Genomic DNA, 22,309 nt, shown 5'->3' on the forward strand with positions numbered 1-22,309 from the left:
GGGGTTTTTTGGCTCTCCAGCTTGCTGCCACAGTCAAAAAAATGCCTAACATTTGGCATCTGACCAAATTGGTTCTATAGAGAATGTGTGAGTATATGGGCTTGTATGTGTGCAGTAGGAATTATATTGGTGATGTAAAGGCTTCTATGTAAACTGTAAATCATTGCCTCATATGTTACCAGGGCTGTATGAACATGGGAGTAATCACCAGATTGCATCACCAATCGGATTTGCAAACTGCTGCTGCCACACTTTGCGACAGTGATCCATATTGCTGCAAAATTTAGATGGATCTGTTTTAAGACATAAGAGCAGTTCCCTTTTCTATTTACTTATTTTAATAACTCTCTTTTCAGCTAAACACGTACCACAAGTTTTTGGATAGTAGCACTGAGTATATATAGAACAGAGATTGTTGCTGTTGAGACAGTTTGCTCCTTTGGCCCTTTCAATATGCACAGGACATATGGTTTCGCTTTTATTTTGCCTCAAAGATTCTTTTCCCTTATAGTTTTATCATTTAGCCTGATTGTGCTTTTGGTCTCCACCCCTTCCCTAATTAGTTTCTAGATGGTCTCTGCTTCCATTTCTCATTTTTGTCCTCCTCTCTCTATCCAGGGTTCTCTTTCTGATGTCTAAAGGTGGTTATCAGCCCCCCAAACTGAAGGACAAGTCAAAATGGTGAGTATTAAAGCAAAACTCCAGGCAGATATCAAAGATACATATCAATGCTGCTCTGTATTCATAAATAAATAATTCGCTGTATATTTTTTAAATGCAACTAGCCCTTAAAGTGATATTAAAGGCAAAAGGGTTTTAAGCTATTTCAAATGCTGATTAAATCGCTTACAATGGATGCTGCTCTTTGATGTTTACAAGTTTCAGTTTCCTGCAGAATCAGTTGGTCCCCTGAGCATTGTCCCTGATATCCTTTTTTATGGCGACTCCTTTCGCTTGCAGGGTCCTATGGAGCCAGGCTTGTGTGTGCTAGTAAGCTGTGTGTATCTCTACAAACAAACACATAGGCAGAGTGAAGCAATCCACTCCACTCATTCCCGCTCCCCGCTCCTCCTTTACCCCCTCTTCCTTACTCAAAGCAAGTAGATGTGCATCTACTAGAGACTTCTCTCCTTTGTGATCTTTTACTGGACAGCAATTTCAGGGAAGTAGAGCTGAGAGAGTTGGAGCCAGCTGTTGTAAAACATGATGACTGTACATGCTTGGGCAAAAATGTAGAGGGCAATGTATATTTGTTTGATCTGAGTTCATTATTGAAAACAAGTTTGAGAGGTTAATACTGCTTTAACTTGATTTCTGCCTCCATTTAATCCACTGTACAGCAACACTCAGACAGGGAGGGTCAGCATTGGGAGGCAATCATATGTGCTGCATGCAAATGTGCTAAGGAACAACTAAACGGAAGTAGAAAGCAGAAAGAGCAGAAAGATAACCGAATCAGTCTCCTCCCATATTGTCCAAAGATGACACCACTATATTCCTAAATGGTAACAGGGAAAGTGATCTCATCCACCTGGCTGTTCTTTCTGGCAGAGCTTTGTATTCCCGCTTTCAGACTGGCATTCCGATCAGGTCCGCCTGTCGGTTTTTCAGGCAGATCTGATCAGAAGCCCACTGTTTATGGGCAACCTGATCTAAACAGATGTTCATCCATTTAAATCCAATTATCCCCGAAAAAGTCCGGAAACCAAATGGAACAGAGTTAATGGCAGATCAGGGGTAATCTGATACTGTATAAACGAATACATGTTCATTTACATCTGAATCCCCATAGACCTAACATGGATCTGCTAAGTTCATTTCATTCATTTTCTTCCATTGCAATGGTTACATTCATTCTGAACTGCTCTGATCATCAGGGGATCCACTCACAGATCCCCAAATAATCAGAGCTGACAGGTTCCTGTGGGAAAGGGGTGTAAATCTCAGCAATGAATGCATAGAAATACAAATCTTCTAGTGAGTCAGACATATCCCATATATGTATTTCATCTGAGTATCTGGGTGTTTTCATGGAGTCCAGCTTTAATAATGACCTATGAAGTACACAGTTTCTTCTGTGTCAAAATGCTGCAGTTTTGTCAAAAGATAAACACGTGCCTGTATGTAATTGTGGGTTCTCCTCTTTGATTATATCCGTTTAGGTCCTCAGCTTTCCACAACTTTATCAAAGCGTCATTAACTAAAAACCCTAAGAAGAGACCAAGCGCCTCCAAGATGCTGACAGTAAGTCCTCTAGGGTTCTCTGTACAGGAAGTAAGTTTTGTAAATGCATTTTCAAATCTCTTTGCATTGAATGAAAGTGCTGAAACATAAAAATAGAACTCAAATGAAGAGGAATTTCACTGCTCCATCCAACACCAAGCCTACAGCACCCAGGCATGTATGGGTGCAGACTGGGAGCCGTCCACACTCCAGCACAATAGCCCAAAGAAAGAGGTCACACACTGGAGTCCACCAACAAAAACGAATTTTTAATCCACAAGGCAAACAATATCCAGTCTGCCGAGACTCCCCGTTTAGAGTACACCTGTTCTAATGCACTTCACCCGCTAAGGGCTTAATCATATACATTATTACGTCTCAGCCCTTAATGGGTGAAATGCATTAGAATGGGTGCCCCCCTAGACAGGGAGTATCAGCGGACTGGATATTCTTTGCCTTGTGGATTAAAAACTTGAAGTTGGGGGTGGACTCCGGTGTATAGCTTCTATATGTGGGCTTTCTTTGGCAAGTAGTAGTTACTGGTGACCACTGAACCTTCAGAAAACTATATATTTCAGCTTGTCTTACCAGACTGAACCACGACAAAGAAAAAAAATCTCAGTCCTTCACTTGACACTGTTGACAGTGTCTTGCTGTGCAGTTAAAAAAGGGAAGAGGAAAAAAATATTGTATTTTTGCTCAGATATTGGAATAGTATGGGGATTGGGGAATGACTTGCATGGTCCAGCTTTGAGTAGGTAGTGAATGTTTCATTTTCATGTCCTCTTTTCATCCCTCCCCTCTCCAATTCTCCAGTGCTGAGTGTAAGAATGAACCGAGGAGGGGACGGGCACAGCTGGCTCTGCCTCTAGATAGGCAGGGCCCGCTGTCAATCAGCCAGCTGGGTGGATCTCGACAGTATTGTCGGGATCCGTCCCGGCTGCGGCTCTCTCAGTATATGACGGGCAATAGCACGCCATATACTGAGCTTTGGGTCACGGGAGGAGGTTAGTATATGTCCTCCCGTGACCCTAAAGAGAACTATGGGGAAAAACACTTACCCCTTAGTTCTCTTTTAAGGAGTTAAAACCTAAGCACGTGACACACTGCATGCGAAGCCATGCGGAGCAAAGCAAAACTGTGAGGCACGGACATTTGCATGCAGTGTGTGAGCTGAGCGAGGCCAGATGAAAGACTGCTTCTTCTGCCAATCAGCTCGCATGTTACAACTGAATCGCATCTTGACGCGTGGGTTTATACGCGCGAGCCGGTTAGCTTGAGATGAATTTTTTCATCTCGGCACGTTCAGCTATGGGAGCTCTCGCAAGCTGACGTGCTGGAGTGAAAATGACATGACACACTGCACACAAAGGTCCACGCTGCTTCGTGTGCAGTGTCTCACAGGATTTATGGTAGCAGATTTTCAATCCGCAAGGAGTTTGAATGTTCTCCCTGTGCTTGTGTGGGTTTCCTCCCACACTCCAAAGACATGCTGGGAGGTTAATTGGCTCCTGTTTAAATGTACAGTAGGGACCTTGGATTGTAGGCTCCTTGAAGGCAGGGACTGACAGGAATGTGCACTATGTAAAGTGCTGTGTAAATTGTCAGCTGTATATAAATACCTGCAATAAAGAAATAGTTGTGGCATTGGGGACCTAACTATATAAATTTTGGGATGTAGGCTAGTGGCCTGATGTTTCCCTCATACTTCGTGGCTTCTGTAAGCTTTGGTTGATGCAATAGCTAAAAGAAACATGAATCTGTTGCCCTCATCAGCATATCATTTTCTAACTTTCAGTTACTGGTCTGTCCTGCAGCTTTGAAAAAAACTTGATTGACTACTCTGGCCAACAAAGATAATTTGGAGGCCGGGTGCTCCATTTGTTGACACAATTCTATGTGTCTACGGTATGCTGTTGTACAGTATAAACTAGACAAATAAAAAAAAAAGGTTCCTGTTGCCCATACCAATCAGTTTCTATATTTTTCTAATCAGTGATCCTTTGGCCAACATGTTTTTTTCCACATACAATACATGAACCCTTTATCAACTATGAGGTTACCTTCCGCCTACAAACATTTGTGCTTCATAAACTTTTATGTGACTTGGCCTTTGTTTTTTGTTCTTTTTCTGTATTCTTTTTTTGTAATATTTTCTTTTGACTCTGCACAGCACCAATTTGTTGCTCAGGCAGAACTTGGTCCTTCTCTTACACAAGAATTACTGGAAAAGTTAAGGAACCCAGAAAAACACAGTGATAACTCAACCCCTGAAGAGGATGACACTGAGGTGAGGTCTTATTATGGAATTACTGTGACATGGTGTGTGAGCTCCTGTAATCCAGGGATGTCATTCCTAAATGTGTGTTTATTATCTATCAGTAAGGTGTATCTAGCTACTACCATACTTTCTGTACAGCCTCAGACCCTAAGGGACCAGGGGCATGTAGGAAGAACAGTGAAGGGAGTGCAGGATGAATGTAGCACACCCTTTTACTGCTTTTACTTATCATCTAAGCATCTTTCAAGAGGCACCAAACCCAATGAACAGTGATTAATTTACAGAACTGTGACATGATTTTGTGTCAAGCGGAGACTTTAGTAATTTCATGTTATGTGATGTCATTGGTGCTGGTGATGCCCATGGGGCCGCAGGTGGAGTTATTGTTATAGTGACCAGTGAGATGGGAAACAAAGGCAAACAGGCAGCTATGTAGTTTGGTGCACCATACTGAAGTCACCCTGTGATTTGGCCAGGTAAAACCATGATGAGAGAGCATGCACATTTTTGAAGCAACAATGACAAGTATTAAAGGACCCCAACTGTTTTTATGCACAGATGTGCTCTGTAACCTATACACTACTCTAGAGATTTGCTGAGGCTGGCCCGACACTGGTAGACTTTTCTACGTTAATAAGTCTTTCATACACCTCATACTGTCCACTACATAATTCTCAGACCATTTAGTAGGTTGCATAGGAATAAAGTGAACAATACTGTGCAAGATACAAGTGGTTGGCAAGCCTCATGAGTGATAAACAGGAAGTGAGTATTTCATAGGCTTTTTGGAGGTTTCCAGTGGCATTCTGCATTAGCATGAATATAGAATTAAAATAATATTAAAAAACCCATGGTTTAGTGTTTTGTTTGATCATTTTTAGTCTTCATAGTAGCTTTAACGATAGTGGTAAGATGGAACATCTGTTGTCTGGTTCTTCTGTTGTCTTTGGGACATCCTTGAAAAGATATCTATGCCTAAGTTTGAAGTTCTTCACAGTTGCTATGGCAAGTATGAGGGAGTATGAAGGAGTCCTCCTCTCTGTATTTTTAAGGCATTTGGTTTAAATCCAAGGCAGGGGGAGCAGGTATGGGAGCCACACCTGTGAAACCTTGCCCCTTGACTTCCTAAAAGGCGACGCCAGCTGATGCTTGAAATCTCCAATGACTAACAAAAACTGAAATATTGTTTTGTGGATCATTTGCTTGAGCAAAACTGTATAGCACAGTTACTTAAAATTCTGCCACTTTTATCACTATCCAGTTAACAAATATTTGATGTCTCACAGCTCTTCTCAGCGTTCTCTCGCATCCTCTCCAAAAAACGCAACCCCAAAGCCAGCCGCTCATCCTCAGACATTCAATGTGAGTAGCAGTGGTCACAGATGGGTAGGGGAAGTGTGTTTGTAATTTCTGCTGATTTTTTTACTTTTTACCCCTTAGTCCACCAAATAAAGAACAAGACGCAAAAGGAAGAGCCAAGATTAGCAAGGGTAATTAACTATGCTAACCCAAGTCCTTCAATGTTTTCTGGGAGGTTTTATAACATTGGATAATATAATGTTTGCTTTTTCTCAGGGAGGATGTTATATATACTCTGGCGCAACTACATCGGGTTCAGATATGAGTGTTCCCCATTCCGTGAGGTTATGAGGTGTAGATTTAACCTCTGTTCCCAATACTTCTCATATTGTTCACTGGGGAATATAGTAGGTTGCAGTTCAAGAAGTACATCATATGATGTTCTGAACTAAAGACACTCATTTATTCAGTGTTTACACAGAATTCCCCCTCCAAGGCTTCTCTACCATCCCACCAGGCATCTTAGCGAAACCAACTGCATGTGCAAGCTTCCTCCTGGCTCCCTTAGCTCCAAATGCCAGTTAAAATAAATAATTTTGAGCCGTACTCCACAAATCTGTAATGCTTCCACATTGTTAATAAGCACAAGTGGACAGGAACACTCCGCAGGCTTCCTCCCTCTGATGTCACCCCCTAAAGGGATCTAAATCATACAGAGAGACTCTACGTTTAGGTTCTACTAGGGGGGCAAAATGCAACAAAGGAGGACAGCCTGTAGAGTGTTTCTGTCTACTTGTGCATTGCAGATTTGTGGAGTAGGGCTCGAGATACTTTCTATTCAGTGTTTAGCTTGATGCTCTCAGATTGGCCATACATGGAAAAATCTGGGGGTTCAGTGCCTGTAGTGTAATGAATGGTTCTCAAACATTACAGCAGACGGGGCCAACTTGCCTCCGTATGTCTATGATTTATCTCAGATGGAACGTTCCAACCAGTTTTTTTCTACAACAACACTGGTCTCTAGAACACTGTTTATATAATCATTCTGGCTTCAAATATCATGAGATTGTAATTTAGTTATGCCAAAAATGTCTTTGTGTAGCAGCCTTGCCTTATGAGTGGCCCCTTCTCTGCTTGCCTATTGAATTGACCATTCTTAGGTAAAAAGGGAACAGTTTAAAAAAAACTGACAGAAAAGGAAAAAGAGTTTTTAAATACTAAAAAAGGGTCTAAAAAGGAAGGGAGACAACAAGTATTCAAAAAATCAAGCACTCAATATATCCCAAACAGTTCAAATCCAAATTTTTTACGCCACTTAGCTCCCAGGCAATTTGTTCTCCAAGCCCTGTGTGAGCAATGTGAATGGGGCCTTAGGTTTGCAACTCTTTCACATGGTAGAGGACGATCTTTTTTATGATTTCACAAGAAAGGAATACTGCACAACAGAGATGCAGGAAATCTTTATTCACAGCAAATACTTTTACATGTTTCATGTTGCTCAATTCTTTCTTGGGAAATTAAGTGATATATTGGTGGGAAACCAGCCGGACCAGCACCAGGGCAGTGGCGTAAGTTCCTTTAAATTGGTAAATCTTTCCCCCCAAAATATAGGAGGCCAATGTGTTATCCAGCCCATCAATGTTCACACACAACATAGAACAAGTTTGCTCTTTCAGCTTTAATGCAGACTGGAATAGGAAAGCTAACATCAGTATCTTGGGGCATTTACCTTTTCTGAACGCTAAAGAGACTCTTGATTTCAGGTATATTTCTTTTGTCTTTAAGGCTGACCGAGAATTAAGTCCTCAGGCACCTCAAAGCCCAACCCCATATATCAGGTAAGTGAGGAGAGGTCATATTTTTTTCTGTTCCAGGGGACTTAGAATACAGACAAAACTATATACAGTGTAGGCATTATTTTTGTATACTTGTCGTATGTGTGTGTGCTTGCATGTAACTTGCTGCCAACAAGACAATACAGCAATGCAATGAACAATGGAGATATCACATTGTCAACGAAGGTTTGCATAGCTAAACGTATCATCTTCTCAGTAGTAACATATAGCAATAATGGTTTTATTGTTAGGTTGAGTACAGAATAGAATCTAGTGTAGTTTATAAAGGCTTCCCGATACAGAGGATGTGATTTCCTTGTCATTCTCAGGGGTGGAAAGACATTTCTATCTGAAGCCTTATAACAGAATATGTAGAACCCTCTTAAACGGTGAGTGAGGACGTCTAAAGAAACTGAGAAGGAGAGGCTGGGAGTCTCTAACTATATGACTCTACTAATATACAAAAAACAGTAAGGAAAACGGAACATGCCAATGTATGCAGAAATTAAGCCGCACGAACGCTCATCCACCACTAGTGGTCAGAAGCATATATAACATGATGAGAAGCAATGAAAATATACCAGTGCAACAGAAACAACAGAAAATGGCAGCGGCTGTGGCAGCACAATATTATTTTCCAAAGTATTATAGTAAAAAAAAAAGTATTGTTGAAAAACAAACATGCAGTAAGTAAAGGCAAAGCTCCTGATCAGAATAGCTGTTCTGTGTCAATGACTCAGAAAGTGTTAAATAGGAGGATCAGCATGGCAGACAGATAACTAGGATATCCAGAAGTAGAGGCCAGGGGTGGCAGTCCCCATATTCCTTTTATCATTGATTTCCTTTTAAGTGCCAAGTTTACTTTTCTGACCATGTTTCATGTTACACCCATATTCCACCCTGCTCCCACTTACCTGAACCTTAGGGTTCTTCAACCTGAAGGCTTGTAGTTCTCAATGGAATACCATGTCATCGCACTTGTAGTCAATTTATTCCTCCTCCAGTCCATGTTACTGAATATCCGTACTGTTGTATGGGCATGGACGGGAGGGAGAATCTGCAGGAACTATTATTATTATTATTATTATTATAATACAGGATTTCGGTAGCGCCAACAACTTGCACAGTGCTTTACACAATGTAGGAGACAGTACAGCTACAATACAATTTACAATACAATACAATTTCAGTACAAGGGTTAGGAGGGCCCTGCCCGTGAGAGCTTACAATCTAGTAGGAGGGCCAAGTGATACAAAAGGTAATAATTGTTTAGATTGATTTATTGGAAGAAGTAAAAGGGCAGTTATGTTGAGATGAGATTATTCTACCCACGATCCACTGATTGTGGTTGCACTGCTTTACTGGCTCCTATGTATGTTTTCTTTAAAATACATTAAAGTGTCTATTTAGCAAGAAGAAAAGGCTCATATTTCACCCAGGTAAATACCGACTTTCATATTTCAGCTTCTGCTCTGATGATGAAGATGATGATGATGACGACTATGACGATGTTGATATGTAAGTATGCAACAAGTGATGAGTATGATAGCAGAGCTGACCCATGCCTTGTAAACCTCCTGTAGTAGGTCATGGCTAATGCTGATCTTTGTGACTACCAATAGGACAATAAAAAAACAACAACATAGAGTCGTGGATTAACCCCCTGATTGGCTCAGCATGCCGCACAGCAAACAACTGACGTACTGATGCTTTTGAATGAGTAGCTATACATGTTATCAGTCCTCAGTTGGTTAAAGAGTAACTGAGTCTTGGAAGCTGTACCCAGAAAAAGCCAAAAACCAGGCAGAGGACAAAGGTCTAGTCACCAGAATTGCCTATGCAGCTGATTTTCCCAATTACTGACTTACCATGCATTTTTTTTTCAGCATATAAATTTGTATTGAGTCATAACAAGGAATAGAATGGTACAAACAAGCTGTATTACTCAAGGATACAGAGTAGTAAAAGTAGTAAATGAGGTTACATCATTGTACGTGCATGAACCAGAAGATGCATACGATACAGAGTAACAGTCAGTAAAGTAGATATGTCAAGCATCGAAAATTAATTGAACCGTTTGAATCAAAGGAATAGAAGCACAGGGGTTTGTCGAGGAAAGGGCTTGGGGAGCATTTTGGGCTGGGACTTCCTAGCACAATAGAGTTTTGATTAAGAAAACTTAATAGAAGAAATGACCGGTTTAATGAGTTTACAGTTAGGGCCATGTAGTGCTCAATGTACGGAGCTACCAAGGGTGAGTGTCAGGGTTCATGGGATAAATGGTTCATGTGAGAGCTAAGGTGTAGCGGGGAATGTTAAAGGACATCTAGGGGTCCCAGGGAGCCACATAGCTTTTCTGTGAGATACCATGTAGAGTGCTGAAAGGTAGTCATAATATCACGTGATTGGTTCACGGGCAGTTCGGATTTCAAAAAAGGTTTCCACATACAGAAAAATAACTGTATGTATGAGATTGGTTAAATTTTGTATCCAGTTTATCTAGGAGTAGACATGTGCGATTCGTTTCGTTCCGAATCGAAATTCGGACGAATTTTCGGAAATTCAGACGTTCGGATGTATCTAAATTCCGAATTACAGACATAACGAATGCAAACGAATCCGAATTTCCATTTCCGAAATTCAGTAGCGGTAGTTTGAACGTTCGTTTCGTTTTCTGTTCTTATTCGTTTCTTATTCGTTTCGTTCGTTGGAGCAAAGTGACATTAGAGAAGGAGAAAAATATTTTTCCCCCCTCAAATGTCACGAACGAACGAAACGAATAAGAAACGAATACGAAACGAATAAGAACAGAAAACGAAACGAACGTTCGACCTACCGCTACCGAATTTCGTCCGAATCCGAATTCCGAATCCGAATTGACTTTCACACCCGAATCCCGAAAAACGAAATAACACAAATCCGAATTTAAAACGAAACGAAACTAAACGAATTTTTTGGCAGTGCACATGTCTATCTAGGAGCATGAGGTAGTGTAATATAGATTTGAATGCAGAGAGAGATGGGCGCAGGGCAGATATCCAATTAGTCAGGATGGTTTTCTTTGCGGTTAGAATACACAGGTGTTCCCATCGAGTAAGGCCAGATGATGGTGAAGCGGGGGCGGGCGTCGGAGCATGGAAGAGCTTACCATGCTTTTTCTGCACTCTGTCTTTGTGTATGGACGGCCATCTTGGTCGAGGCAGGGCTTTGCTTCCTCACTTCAGATCCTCCAGCAAAGAGAACAGTAACCATACCACCAAACCTCACTCCAAATCTCTTGAGAGTGGCAGTCAGAGGCAACAGTGCCCTAGATCTCACACTGCAGATATACAATTATGAGGCTGTAGGTAAAGGAATGCCTAGGCACCCTCGCATACCAGGAAATGCACAACTATTTTTCAGGAGGAATTCCAAACAAAGGGTAGTTTTTCAGGGTACAACTGAGACGGAAATCATCTCCAAATGATCCTTATAGCATCGCAAATCTGCACTTTTTTTTTTTAGTTCAGCTTCACTTTAATACATATAATGTAACCTTTCATGTTGGACATAATGAGTGGTTAAGTTTTTTGCTCATTGTATTAATTCGTGAGTATGATTTGCATTTACTGTTATAATGATTATCAATTTTAAATGAACTTATTTTTTCCCCAAGACCTGGCTGTGTGGACCTCCATAGTGACATATATGCTGATGAGTCTCCTCCTCCGCTCCCCCCTAAGGTAGTGCCGCACATAGCTGTGAATTTATTCTACATGCAGAACCCATGTCCCTTGTCTCATTCATTCTGTCTGCTTTGCCTCTGCAGCCCAGATTTCGCACCTCCTCTGCTGATGTAAAAAGGGAGCAGGACCGCCTGCACACTCCTAGCACTTTGGTACGATGTTCCAGTGGACCCTGCGCACACAGAAATGCAACACAGACCTATCAGGAAAGTTTACGGAAACAGTTGCCAGCTGCTAGCTCTGGTGAGTAGTTCAAGGCTGCTTCTGCTGCACCAGTGCCCTTGGAAAATAGTTGGAGTACATGGAAGACGATTCTGTAACACCATACAGGATTTAAAGAATACCTAAAGCCAAGAACAAAAATGTAACATATGCAGCATACTGGCCCTTAGACGTGGTGGCTGCATTCATTTCAGGCTTAGAACATTTTTAGCAAATACAGAAAATACCAGAAAATACACCATGTATGGTGTATCATGAGACATTCTCACATTCCCCAACCTATCTCCCTTTACTTCCTGGAACTCTGGCACATGTGACTAGGACATGTGAGCATGCACATCATCTCAGGGGAGGAAAATGCCTTTCCCCGAGATCTCGTGAGATTACAGATGAGATTTCCCAGCAATGTTCTGCTGATGTTATCTTCCCAGGATGCAATGCTTGGGCACATTACATCACTAATGCCCAAGAGGACCAGGAATTTAAAAAATAATTGTAAATAAAAGAAAGATATGTTTGTTTAACTAATGAATGTAAGATGATTTCATATCAGCATTCAGAGCTGCATGCTGAGGTGATTTTTAGTGAAAGGGGGTAAAGGTCTGCTTTAAAGCAACCCTGTCATTTTAGTAAAGTGTATGAAGCAAATACGTACAGTAAGTACCTGTAAAGAGTATGTACCTGTAAAGAGCCTGTAAAGAGAGAGAATACATAAAAAAGAACTCAAGACAAACCTTTTTTGGCTTTAGCTCTCTTTTGGGTCACAGGAGTATATTTTTAAATGCCCGCTATATTGTAGGAATCCAAAATAATGTCAGGATATACAATATTGTTGGGATCCACCCTGCTGCCTGATTGACAGCTGGCTCTGCCTCTCTAGATCCAGAGCCAGCTGTGCACACCCCCTTTTCCTGTCTGTCCCTCCAATGAGCGCTGGAGGAACAGAGAGGGAAGGAATCACTGTGGGGAGTGGTGACTGACTCAGCTCTCAATCTATGGCAGCAGCGTGTGAGTGCTGCATTGTCCCACACCTTCTCTAAGTATTGGGAAGAGTATTTATTTTAATAATTCTCCTTAACTTTCCAACTGCTGGTGCCACTGAACTCCATTTTGTTCATGAGATATGGTCCCCCAAAGTCAGCTGGGAAATTGACAATTCCAGGAGTGTCAATCTCCTGGGTGTCCCCTGCAGCATTCACTGGTTCCTCTTGCTGACCTCCATGTCACTGCTGTCTCCTGTCTCTCAGTTGTGCTCCTGACTACAAATCTCCAACATTGTCTATTTTCCTTTCATCAGAACCATCCCTCTTGCTACGTGATTTCCTCTGTGCATCTCCCCCTTCTTTACCACCAAAGCAACAAACAACCCAAGCAAAACAGGTAGGCATTTTACATCTGACAAGGTTCCTGTCTAAGCCAAGCCTAATACAGTGACACATCTCCAGCTGCCCTGCATGGACTGAGTGCTTTGAATGCTCTGGATGGATGTGGTATGTTTAAATGCCAAAGGCATTGGTTTCCTGGATGTGAGCTCAGATACACTGATTGGGCCACAGCACCTAAAATAATCCATGAGTCACATGCACAGCAGCTCGCTCTCCTGTCAGTAGTATACTTGTCTAAAAATACACTCCATCAAGCCCAACCTATTGCGCTATTGCATGTATGCATTTATGTTTGAGCTGGTGTGTGCGTGTGTATGAGTCCATGTATGATTTTGCTCTTAGGAGTACCTGTACCCCTGTATGTTATAGTCTCCGAGGAACTCGTCCAAGAGTTTCTTGAATGATTCCACACTCTTAGCTGAGATCACTTCCTGCAGCAGTGAGTTCCAGACCCTAATCGCTCTAACTGTGAAGAACCCCTTGTGCCCCTTGTGTTGACATTTTTTTCCACCAATTTTTGGTGTTGCCCTCTGGTCTTTGTTATGGAGTTATGGACCGTAAAGAGTTTGTTAATAATGTTGCAGTCACCATTGAACAGTTTATACAAGAAGATCATGTCCCCCCTTAATCTCCTAACTTCCAAAGAGAACATATTTAATTTTAACAACCTTGTTTCACAGTTAAACATGAACATAAAGTAAACCTGTGATGGTAATAATGAGGAGCATGCACCTTAAAGTGTATCTAAACCTAACAACAAAAATATAATGTATTGCAGCTTACTAGTCCATAGGTGTAGAGGTCTTTATTTTCACCTGGTGAAGTAACATACTTTCTGTTCCTAGGATGACAAGGCTTACTTACAGGAGCAGGATTGGAAGTGTGGTGCAACTGCAAAACACCTTCTCTCTCCTCATCACCAGAACACAGGGGGTTCTGTATTCCAAAGGTGGAAGAAACCTTTTAAGGTTTGGATATAGTGGAGATGGATTAGAACACCTGTCAGGTTATTGCTGTCTGTGTCTGTTATGGAGATTAATTTTCTCTATTTGTCCTGGTGTCCTTTATCACTGAATGTGAAAGTGAAAGAAAATTACACAATTCCTGCTGTGGCTATCAGACAGGAAATTAAGAGATATCTCCCCAATAGGACACAGGTGGCACAAAAGGTGTCAGGGGCTATAACTCTCCCTTACTCTCACTAAAACTTAAAAAATGCTTCAGTTCTACTTTAACCAAAATACCAAAAACCAAAGCAGGTGTCACACATCCACATCAGTCACATGCATCTAATGATATGAGCTTGCCCTTGCCTTGTACAGTTCTCCTTAAATGTCCCCATATCTTTCATATCAGGGAGAGTTCCAACTGAAAAAGATCTTCAATGGATGTCCTCTGAAAATCCACTCTGCAACAACCTGGAAACATCCAACAACGAAAGGTGTGCCACCCGCTCTCTGTTCTCTATAATACATTCTTATGCTTCCTCCAACTCCTATAAGTTTCATTATGTATTCTACAGATTTGCATGTCATACTGGGAGCTGAGCAGGGGATCTATACGCTAAACCTCTCAGAGTCACTGGCTTCTCTCGACCTGGTAAGTGGACATCCGGCTATTGCACACCTCACAATTATTTATTTCTTTTTTTTTCCTTTATGCTTAACATGGGACAAAAAAGACTCAATATCGTGTATAAAGTCAGTCTTCAACCAAAATTAGTTATTTGGTGTTGGATAACGTGGAGCATGGTTAGAACTTGTGTTAATGTGTTATTATTGTTTATGCTCACTAGTTGAAATGTTTTGCCTTAGTTCCTGTCTATTTGAAATGTGTCAGACATGACAAGAAGTGAGGGAAGATCAACCACTTCCTGTGGTTGAGGGCAAGGATATTTGATGGTGCAACCATTGGCCGAGCACCCTTTATATCTTTCTGGTGATTGGAGACCATGTGCTACAGATTGTTGTGTTTGAGTATTTTAAACCTGTCAGGAATTCTAACCCTTCCTTATTTTATCCAAAATGAAAGATTTTGCTGGAGTTGGGCTTGGTCATAGATGGATAGATGCCTTCCTGAGAGTTATGTCACACAGTGAACAAGAGCATGGACACCGGCACTCCAATAGCTGATAAAGTACATCTATAAGTACGCAAAGGATCCCCTTCATCAGGCAGAAACAAGTGATCACTTGTTTCTGTCTGATGAAGGGGATCCTTTGCGACCCCGAAACGTTGCATTAAGTGTTTGCTATGCAGCACGTACTTTAATAAATATACGTACTTAATCAGCTATTGGAGTGTCGGTATCCATGCTTTTGTTCATATGACGGGGTGATTGCCATCCGCCAACAACCGTAGCACCCATGTTACCACATTGGAGTAGCGGTATCTGAGTGGGTTGGGTATATGGACTATGTTACACAGTGAAACACACTCCAATCCACTTCCTAGTAGATGCTTTGTGCCAACAGATGGAAGCCTATTGGCATGACTTAGACAAATATTTCTTCAATAACATTTCAAATAGAGGGCACAGACAATGATAACACATTACCACAAGCCTAAACCCTGTTCCACTCTAGCCAACACTAAAACAAAGTTTTTGGTTGGAGAGTCATCCACACCAAGGACTTAAACACCATCATACTCCATCCTTATCACTATAATGATTCATTAAAGTTCAAAGCAGGCAGGTTGTATTTTTATGGAGACCTTTGCACTCTAAATTGTTGCTGCTTATCTGCTTTTTACAGTTGCTATATGGATTGAGTAAAGGTTTATAGGCCTTTTATAGAGATTGTGGGGTTGATTAGTGGGGATGACTTTTGCTCTATTCCCGAGAACTATAGGAAGAGCCTTGTCCTGAATTAGCAGAACTACTAAATTCTGGACCTAAATGCAGTTATTTACAACAAAAATATATTCCTGTTGGGTACACCTATAATCTTTGAAATTATGACACCATAAAAAGGGATATCCTTTGAAACATTCTAAGGGCTTTTGTAGATGGCCGCTATTGTTGAAGGCTGACTTTTGCATTTAAATGAAGCACTGTACAAACTGATATTTCAGGTTTGTGTCGATTGCAATGCCCAACGACTTCTGAACCCTGAAAGTATAATTCTCATAGGCCAAGTTAATTTTTTTGTTTTCTTCTATCTTTTCTAGCTGACCCCTGGCTGGACAACTTGGGTCTATTCCATCAACAATGTTTTAATGTCTATTACCGGTAAGATGAAGGAGATGTCAACTGGCAAAATAGTAAACTTATAGGCTAAGGGATGATCTTTCAGTGTGTATCTGTCCTTCCATAGGTAAGGTTGCCCAGCTGTACTCACACAGCCTACTGGGTCTTCATGAACAGATACGGAAAGAATCCCGTTTGGCTCACATCCCAACACACAGACTGCTTCCCAGGTACTGCCTTGGTAGGAGGGTATGGTGAGCAACATTACTCTAAGAGAACAGGCTCTTGTCCACATAGCGACAAACAATTAGAACATTAATGTCCATAACTTGCACATCATTATAGTCCATAAATAATACAGCCGTATACAATACATGGTAACTAACTGTATGAAATATCCAGTACTTACAAATAGTTACAAATAATTCTGAACAATGTATCACTTACTATAATAACAAAAGGCACACATACTAATCCAGCCCTCTGATTTTACATTGCTTTCAACTAACTGATGTTCTAATAATATTTAAATTGTGGGGCAGGTCTTGGAAGAAGGAATATCCAAAATGCTTCTCTTTGGAGTAATCTCTAATATGCCCATCCATCTTCTTTATTCTCTGAAAGTGATATGTGTTTCCAGACCTAGAAGGTCAAGAAAATAATTTTGGACATCTCAACCTAAATCATGTTCTGCCTAGGTCTGAAGTATCTTTGGGTTATCAATTTGCTGACAGGAATGTAAAAATACAGGACTGGCCACACGCTGCTCTAAATTTGGGCAGTGTATGGCCCCATCAGTATCCACCCACCCAAAAATTTTCAGACATGTCCTTCAACATACTCAATTTTTCTATTGATTTTGGTGAAGGAACCGGTTTGAAAACTTTCATCTGAATAGTGACTGCAATCAGGCTGTCAGAATAAAATAGCGTTTCGGGAAGAGGAATTCCCCAATCACATTGTTTAAATGGGCTGTACAAGAAATGTATTTTATAGTGTATGGCAACTTTAATTAGTATGTGTGTCTTTTGTCACTGGGTTTACTATTTATTATTTGGGATACATTGTTTAGTATTTCTTGTGTGTTTGTTTCAGTTAACAGTTATCTGGACCTGAATACTGTTGTGTTGTATTGTGTTAAAATTGGTTATTTGAAGTATGTGGCTCCCCTCCAGCTTTCCAGCCAGGATTTGCTGGTGCTGAAATTCTGTTGCGCTTGAATTACCTTTGTGACTGACGTCAGCATGGTGATCATTTGCTGCTGTGCTCCAATGTTGATGAGAAGACAGATCACAGATGTCTGACTCTGGACGTTTATGCTGGTGGGCTGTCCTGTATTTGCTTGCTAGTTTAGCCCACATTATATGAGGAAGGAAGACATGCTAAGCAGTAAAGCAACAGAATGTGGACTGCTTCCCAGGAACTGTCAGAGCAGAAGGGTATGGTAAGCGGTGTTGCAGTATTGTCAGATGGTACAAGTTTAGTGTGTATCCTCTAAAAAAGAAAGTAGAGGCGTCTGGTAAACAGGAAAATGGGAAGAGACAGGTCAATCATTGTTGTGTTCTTACTTCCTTTCTCCAGAAAGAAATCTGCATCCACCAAGGTTCCAGACACTAAAGGGTGCAAGAGTTGTACTGTGGGTAAGATTTCACCTATTTCCTTTCTTATCAAAAAATGTAATGGTACCCACAGACATTACAACAGAAACGGAAAATCAAAACTCTAAAAAAAATGTTCTCCTGAGATATGTCCACAAGTGCCTGCTTGCATTCTACAAGCATCAAATATACAATACCAGGTTATCTTGGCATGGACAAAGAAAAATAGCCACTAATCAAACCAAGAAACCATATGCAACCAGTCAAGAGTTTATCTAACAGATGTGTCTTGAGATTATGGTCATAGCCTACCAATAAATTGACTTTTTGTTTTTGAAACGGTTTGGATAAATGTTAAAAAAACAGGTTTCCAGTCACCCAATTTCCTTCGGCATGATCTATTCCCCTACTGCCACATCATTGTACTTACCCCAATTTTTTCCTCTCTCTCTCTCTTCTTAGCTCATGATGGTGCACGTGATAGCTGGTTCTTGTGCGTAGCAATGGAGACCAGTGTGCACTTGTTGGAATGGTATCAACCACTTGAAAAGTTTATGTTGATGAAGGTAAGTGAGCTATCTGAGATCTTCTGTTTTTCTGTATCTCCAGGGCATGTTAAGCTTGTCACCAACTCCAGTGCACCATCCTAGACCTTGCTATTGTTCTAAGCTCTTCTTGGATCTCAAACATTAAAAAAAAACACAATCAATATTCAATATTACATCTTTATTCATCAGTTTCATTTTATTTCCTTAACATGTATTGTACTATTTATTGGAAGGCATGGCAGGCAGCTGCTTTTAAAAGAATAAGTAAAGCCAAACCTTTTTTTTGGCTTTACTTCTCCTTTGGGTCACAGGATCCCCCCCCCCCCCCCCCCCCCTCCCCTCCTCCCCAACGCCACCCCCCCCCCCCCCCCCCACGCAGGGCAGAGCAGAGCACTGTCCCACGCAGGCACTAAGCTTTAGGAAGAGTATGTTTTACTCGCTCGTGTTTCTCCTTGTAAGTGAACCTATCCCAACAGCTAACCTAATCATTCGGTTTATTACTCTTATAGCAGGCTTGGACATTTTGGAAGAACTATTAACCATTAAAATTCATCATTGGCAATCAATACTTCTAAGATCAGTCTGCCCAGGGATGCCTGCTTAGGCTGTAGAGTGGTCAAGGATGTGATAATTGCATTTGCCTGGCAGTAAAATAGATCATAAAGGCGGCAATTATAAATTTGTGTGTGAAATACCATCATTAAAGAATTCTGGCAGGAATTTTATTAAACCCTTCTGTGCGGCTACCCCCGCACTACAAAGGTTAACTGTAAATTTTTGCCTAGGGTAAAAAAAAAGAAAAGCTATACTCACCTGAGCTTGCGAGCCGGCTGGCTCTTAGACCAACCCCTTTAGCATCTCTCCCCCTCCTCTGCAGCGGTCTAGGAGTCCTCGAGTCATCATGTCTATATTGGACAGGAGGCTGCCGAGGGACATACCATCACTGCAGCGGTTCATGTGAGTATAATTGTTTTTTTGACCCGACAAAAATGAGCAGTTAACCCTTGCAGTGTGGGGGTTGCTCCACTTCAAGGGTAAGTAACATTTCTGCCCAGAGTTCTTCTTTAAGATACATAACAGGACATGAGCAAAAAATAAAATCTAACCAACTAAGTAAATCGTTTAGAACTGAGGCTTCCTGGCACTTCCTGGGAGGATTGTGTACTGACTCACTGCATCATCGTGTCACCTTCTTTTTGGTTTTGCCTACACAAACACTTTGACCACCTCCTTCTCTTATCTTTCCTACACTTCCTTTTACCTTGATGTCCTCACCAAATGTTATTTCTTCTCATTGCAGCATTTTGAATTCCCTCTGCCTTGTCCCCTGAGAATATTTGAAATGTTGGTGGTGCCAGGAGAACAATACCCTCTTGTTTGCATTGGGATTCGTAAGGGGTCCTCCTCTAATGGCAGGATCCAGTTCCAGACCATCAACCTCAGTTCTATGAGCTCTTGGTTTACAGACAGTGGAAATGGTGAGAAATGGGCATATAGGCTTTCTGGGTGGTTGATGCAAGACCTAGCAAAACATTCCAGAGCAACTCACAGGCCCTTAATTATATCTGGTCTGACGGTCTGAATCTGATTGGTCCCATAAGCTCCTCCAACCTTGTAATTGTGAATTAGAAAACCAGAATGAGTGGGCCTAATGAGATGGCTGGTTGTCATGCAAGACACGCTGCCTTTATTAAGACCCTGTCATGCAGACCATTCATTTCAACCACAATTTTATGATAAGATTTTATGTGCATTTCACATATTTTAAGCATGTTATTTACGTGTAAAGTGGCAAAAGAGACACTCTAATACATTTACCTTTGCTTCTGCCCTGACAGCTACATAAAAGGTTATGCATGATGGAAAAGGGAAGGAGGAGCTGGGCTAGCACAAACTATAATTAGACACTCCCAGAGGAGGAAAGGGCTATGGTCTGCAAGAAGAGAGGGGCTATGCTAGAGAACGGACTCTTTCCGGAGTAGTCAAATTTGCTAGCAAGTTCAGGGGCACTTTGCAATTCAATGAAAGGAAAAATGCTGCAAGTAATACAAAACACAAAAATTCCCAGCACACTTACCTGCTAGCCTGTAACAAATTACACTGTTTGGCCCTAACTCTAATCTATGAGATTCTTCATATTGGAGCATATTTAGCAGCAGATACATTGAATGCAGATATGCCTGGAGGTGCCCCACTCCTCCTTAAAAGCACAGACACTGGAGGCCCAGCACTTCAAAATGTACACTGAACCTTCCAGTGCGTCCTCACACCAAATACAGCCGAGCTAAACGAAAATGGCAACCTCACAATTTATAACTAGCCTTGATAGCAAGGTGCACATGGCTTCAGTGAACTTTTTGAAGTGCTGGGCCTCCAGTGTTCTGGGCCTCCAGCGTAGTAGAGAACCTCCAGGAATACCTGCATTCAATTTATCTGCTGCTAAATGTAATCCAAGATGGAGACTCTCAAAGATTGCAGTTAGGACCACACTACACAGAGGAGCCTTGGCGAGCCAGTATGACTTCCACATATTTTGCGAAAGTTGTGTAACGAAAACCTCTGATTTTAACGCCTATTGTTAGACAGTGCAATGTGTTTTGCTGCAGGCTAGCTGGTAAGTGTGCTGGGAAACATCCGTATTTTGTTGTAAGCCCTTCCATGTACACCTTGCTATCAAGGCTAGTTATAAATTGTGTGGTTGCCATTTTTGTTTAAATGCTGCAATTAAGCATTTAAAATACTTGATATTCTATTTTTACCTACAATGTTTTTAAGTTGGTGAAGGGTCTCTATCACTTTGATGCCCTAACCCATAATACTTTTGCAGATAAGGACTCTTAAGAACTAAGGACTGTCTGCCTACTGCATGCTTGTTCTAATCTGTGAAAGTATTGAAGCCAGTGAGTCAGTGTAATACATAGGCAGCAACTGTAGCATTTTCAGAAGGAAGTTATCAAAGACAGTCACTGGATTTCTTTTAGAATGGTGTACTTTTAGGCAAAGTTGGACAGGTGCTTTTAATATTAGTAGTATTCATTTTTGATGCAGCCTCATAATTCCCTGTCATGTAGTTGTTGAAAGACAAGTATATACAGTTGTTTCGTAAACCACAGCGAGTAACAATAGGGACAACAGACTTGCCATATAAGCTTACAATCTAGAGAGCTTAGTTAAGCTCTATAAAATATTTTTACCCATGCTCTCACCTCTAACAATGTCATTTTAGGGATGGTAGATGCCAAGGAGTCTGGGCCCCATTGAATAACATTAGCTAGCTTAGTAGATTTCGTAGATCATTAGAGGTCTCAAAGTGCATGTTTATTAAAGGAGAGGATCTGGTACAACGATACAAGACTGAGGGTGAGGCTGCAGTTCATCTTTAATTCATATAATCTGTTGTGTTTTCTTATCAGATGGCTCATGTTCAGGTCGAGTACAGGTGGCTCAGATTGGCTGCGACCAGTTCTTGGTACTCACAAACAGTAAGTCTATTTTACATTCCATCTTCTTTTATGTCTTGCACACACCAGACAGGTTGTTGTACTCTACAGCAAAGATGAATTTCATGGGCCTGAGACAATCCATTGTTCTAGTTTAGTATATTCGCACCCCCCCGACCCCCCATACATTGTAGTGCATTGGGAAAACATCTGGAGTGTTTTGAGCTTCTAAAGTCATGTACATGTGCATTATGTGCACTTACTCACAGTGTTTGTTGGTCTTGTATATTGTGTTTTCAGGTTCCCTTTCATGGACGGTATTCGGGCACGGAGGTCAATGCAAAGAGCAATAATGTACAGTTTCTCCCAACCAATCCAATCAATCAGAATTCAGCTTCTGTTAGTGTAGAGCAACATTAGTAATTAGGGGTTATTCCTTATTGGTTGATACTGCCAGGGCGGTCCCTATAATGGTTATACACATCTCCCCGCCCAGCAACTTGGAACAGTCTGGCCAGTGTCCCGCCGAGCTCTTGGCAACCAGTGATGTCACTGGGCTGGCTT

At 41.3% G+C, this 22,309-nt stretch overlaps 1 protein-coding gene across 1 annotated transcript in view; it reads left to right on the forward strand.

The window, feature by feature from the left end:
• The window catches only part of MAP4K1 (mitogen-activated protein kinase kinase kinase kinase 1), a 59,417-nt gene that overhangs the window by 30,704 nt on the left and 6,404 nt on the right, over nucleotides 1-22,309 (forward strand). Inside the window, exons 10-27 of the mRNA XM_018555989.1 lie at nucleotides 619-681; nucleotides 2,163-2,244; nucleotides 4,397-4,513; nucleotides 5,791-5,866; nucleotides 5,945-5,994; nucleotides 7,589-7,641; nucleotides 9,103-9,156; nucleotides 11,294-11,360; nucleotides 11,447-11,606; nucleotides 12,883-12,978; nucleotides 14,340-14,411; nucleotides 14,493-14,569; nucleotides 16,141-16,201; nucleotides 16,287-16,389; nucleotides 17,741-17,799; nucleotides 18,220-18,323; nucleotides 19,606-19,783; nucleotides 21,719-21,787. Coding sequence (XP_018411491.1) covers nucleotides 619-681; nucleotides 2,163-2,244; nucleotides 4,397-4,513; nucleotides 5,791-5,866; nucleotides 5,945-5,994; nucleotides 7,589-7,641; nucleotides 9,103-9,156; nucleotides 11,294-11,360; nucleotides 11,447-11,606; nucleotides 12,883-12,978; nucleotides 14,340-14,411; nucleotides 14,493-14,569; nucleotides 16,141-16,201; nucleotides 16,287-16,389; nucleotides 17,741-17,799; nucleotides 18,220-18,323; nucleotides 19,606-19,783; nucleotides 21,719-21,787 — 1,541 coding nt within the window. The remainder of the gene's footprint in view (nucleotides 1-618; nucleotides 682-2,162; nucleotides 2,245-4,396; nucleotides 4,514-5,790; nucleotides 5,867-5,944; nucleotides 5,995-7,588; nucleotides 7,642-9,102; nucleotides 9,157-11,293; nucleotides 11,361-11,446; nucleotides 11,607-12,882; nucleotides 12,979-14,339; nucleotides 14,412-14,492; nucleotides 14,570-16,140; nucleotides 16,202-16,286; nucleotides 16,390-17,740; nucleotides 17,800-18,219; nucleotides 18,324-19,605; nucleotides 19,784-21,718; nucleotides 21,788-22,309) is intronic.

Source organism: Nanorana parkeri, unplaced genomic scaffold (genome assembly GCF_000935625.1).
Source record: "Nanorana parkeri isolate BGI_ZX_2015 unplaced genomic scaffold, ASM93562v1 scaffold221, whole genome shotgun sequence".
NCBI classification, from domain to species: domain Eukaryota; kingdom Metazoa; phylum Chordata; class Amphibia; order Anura; family Dicroglossidae; genus Nanorana; species Nanorana parkeri.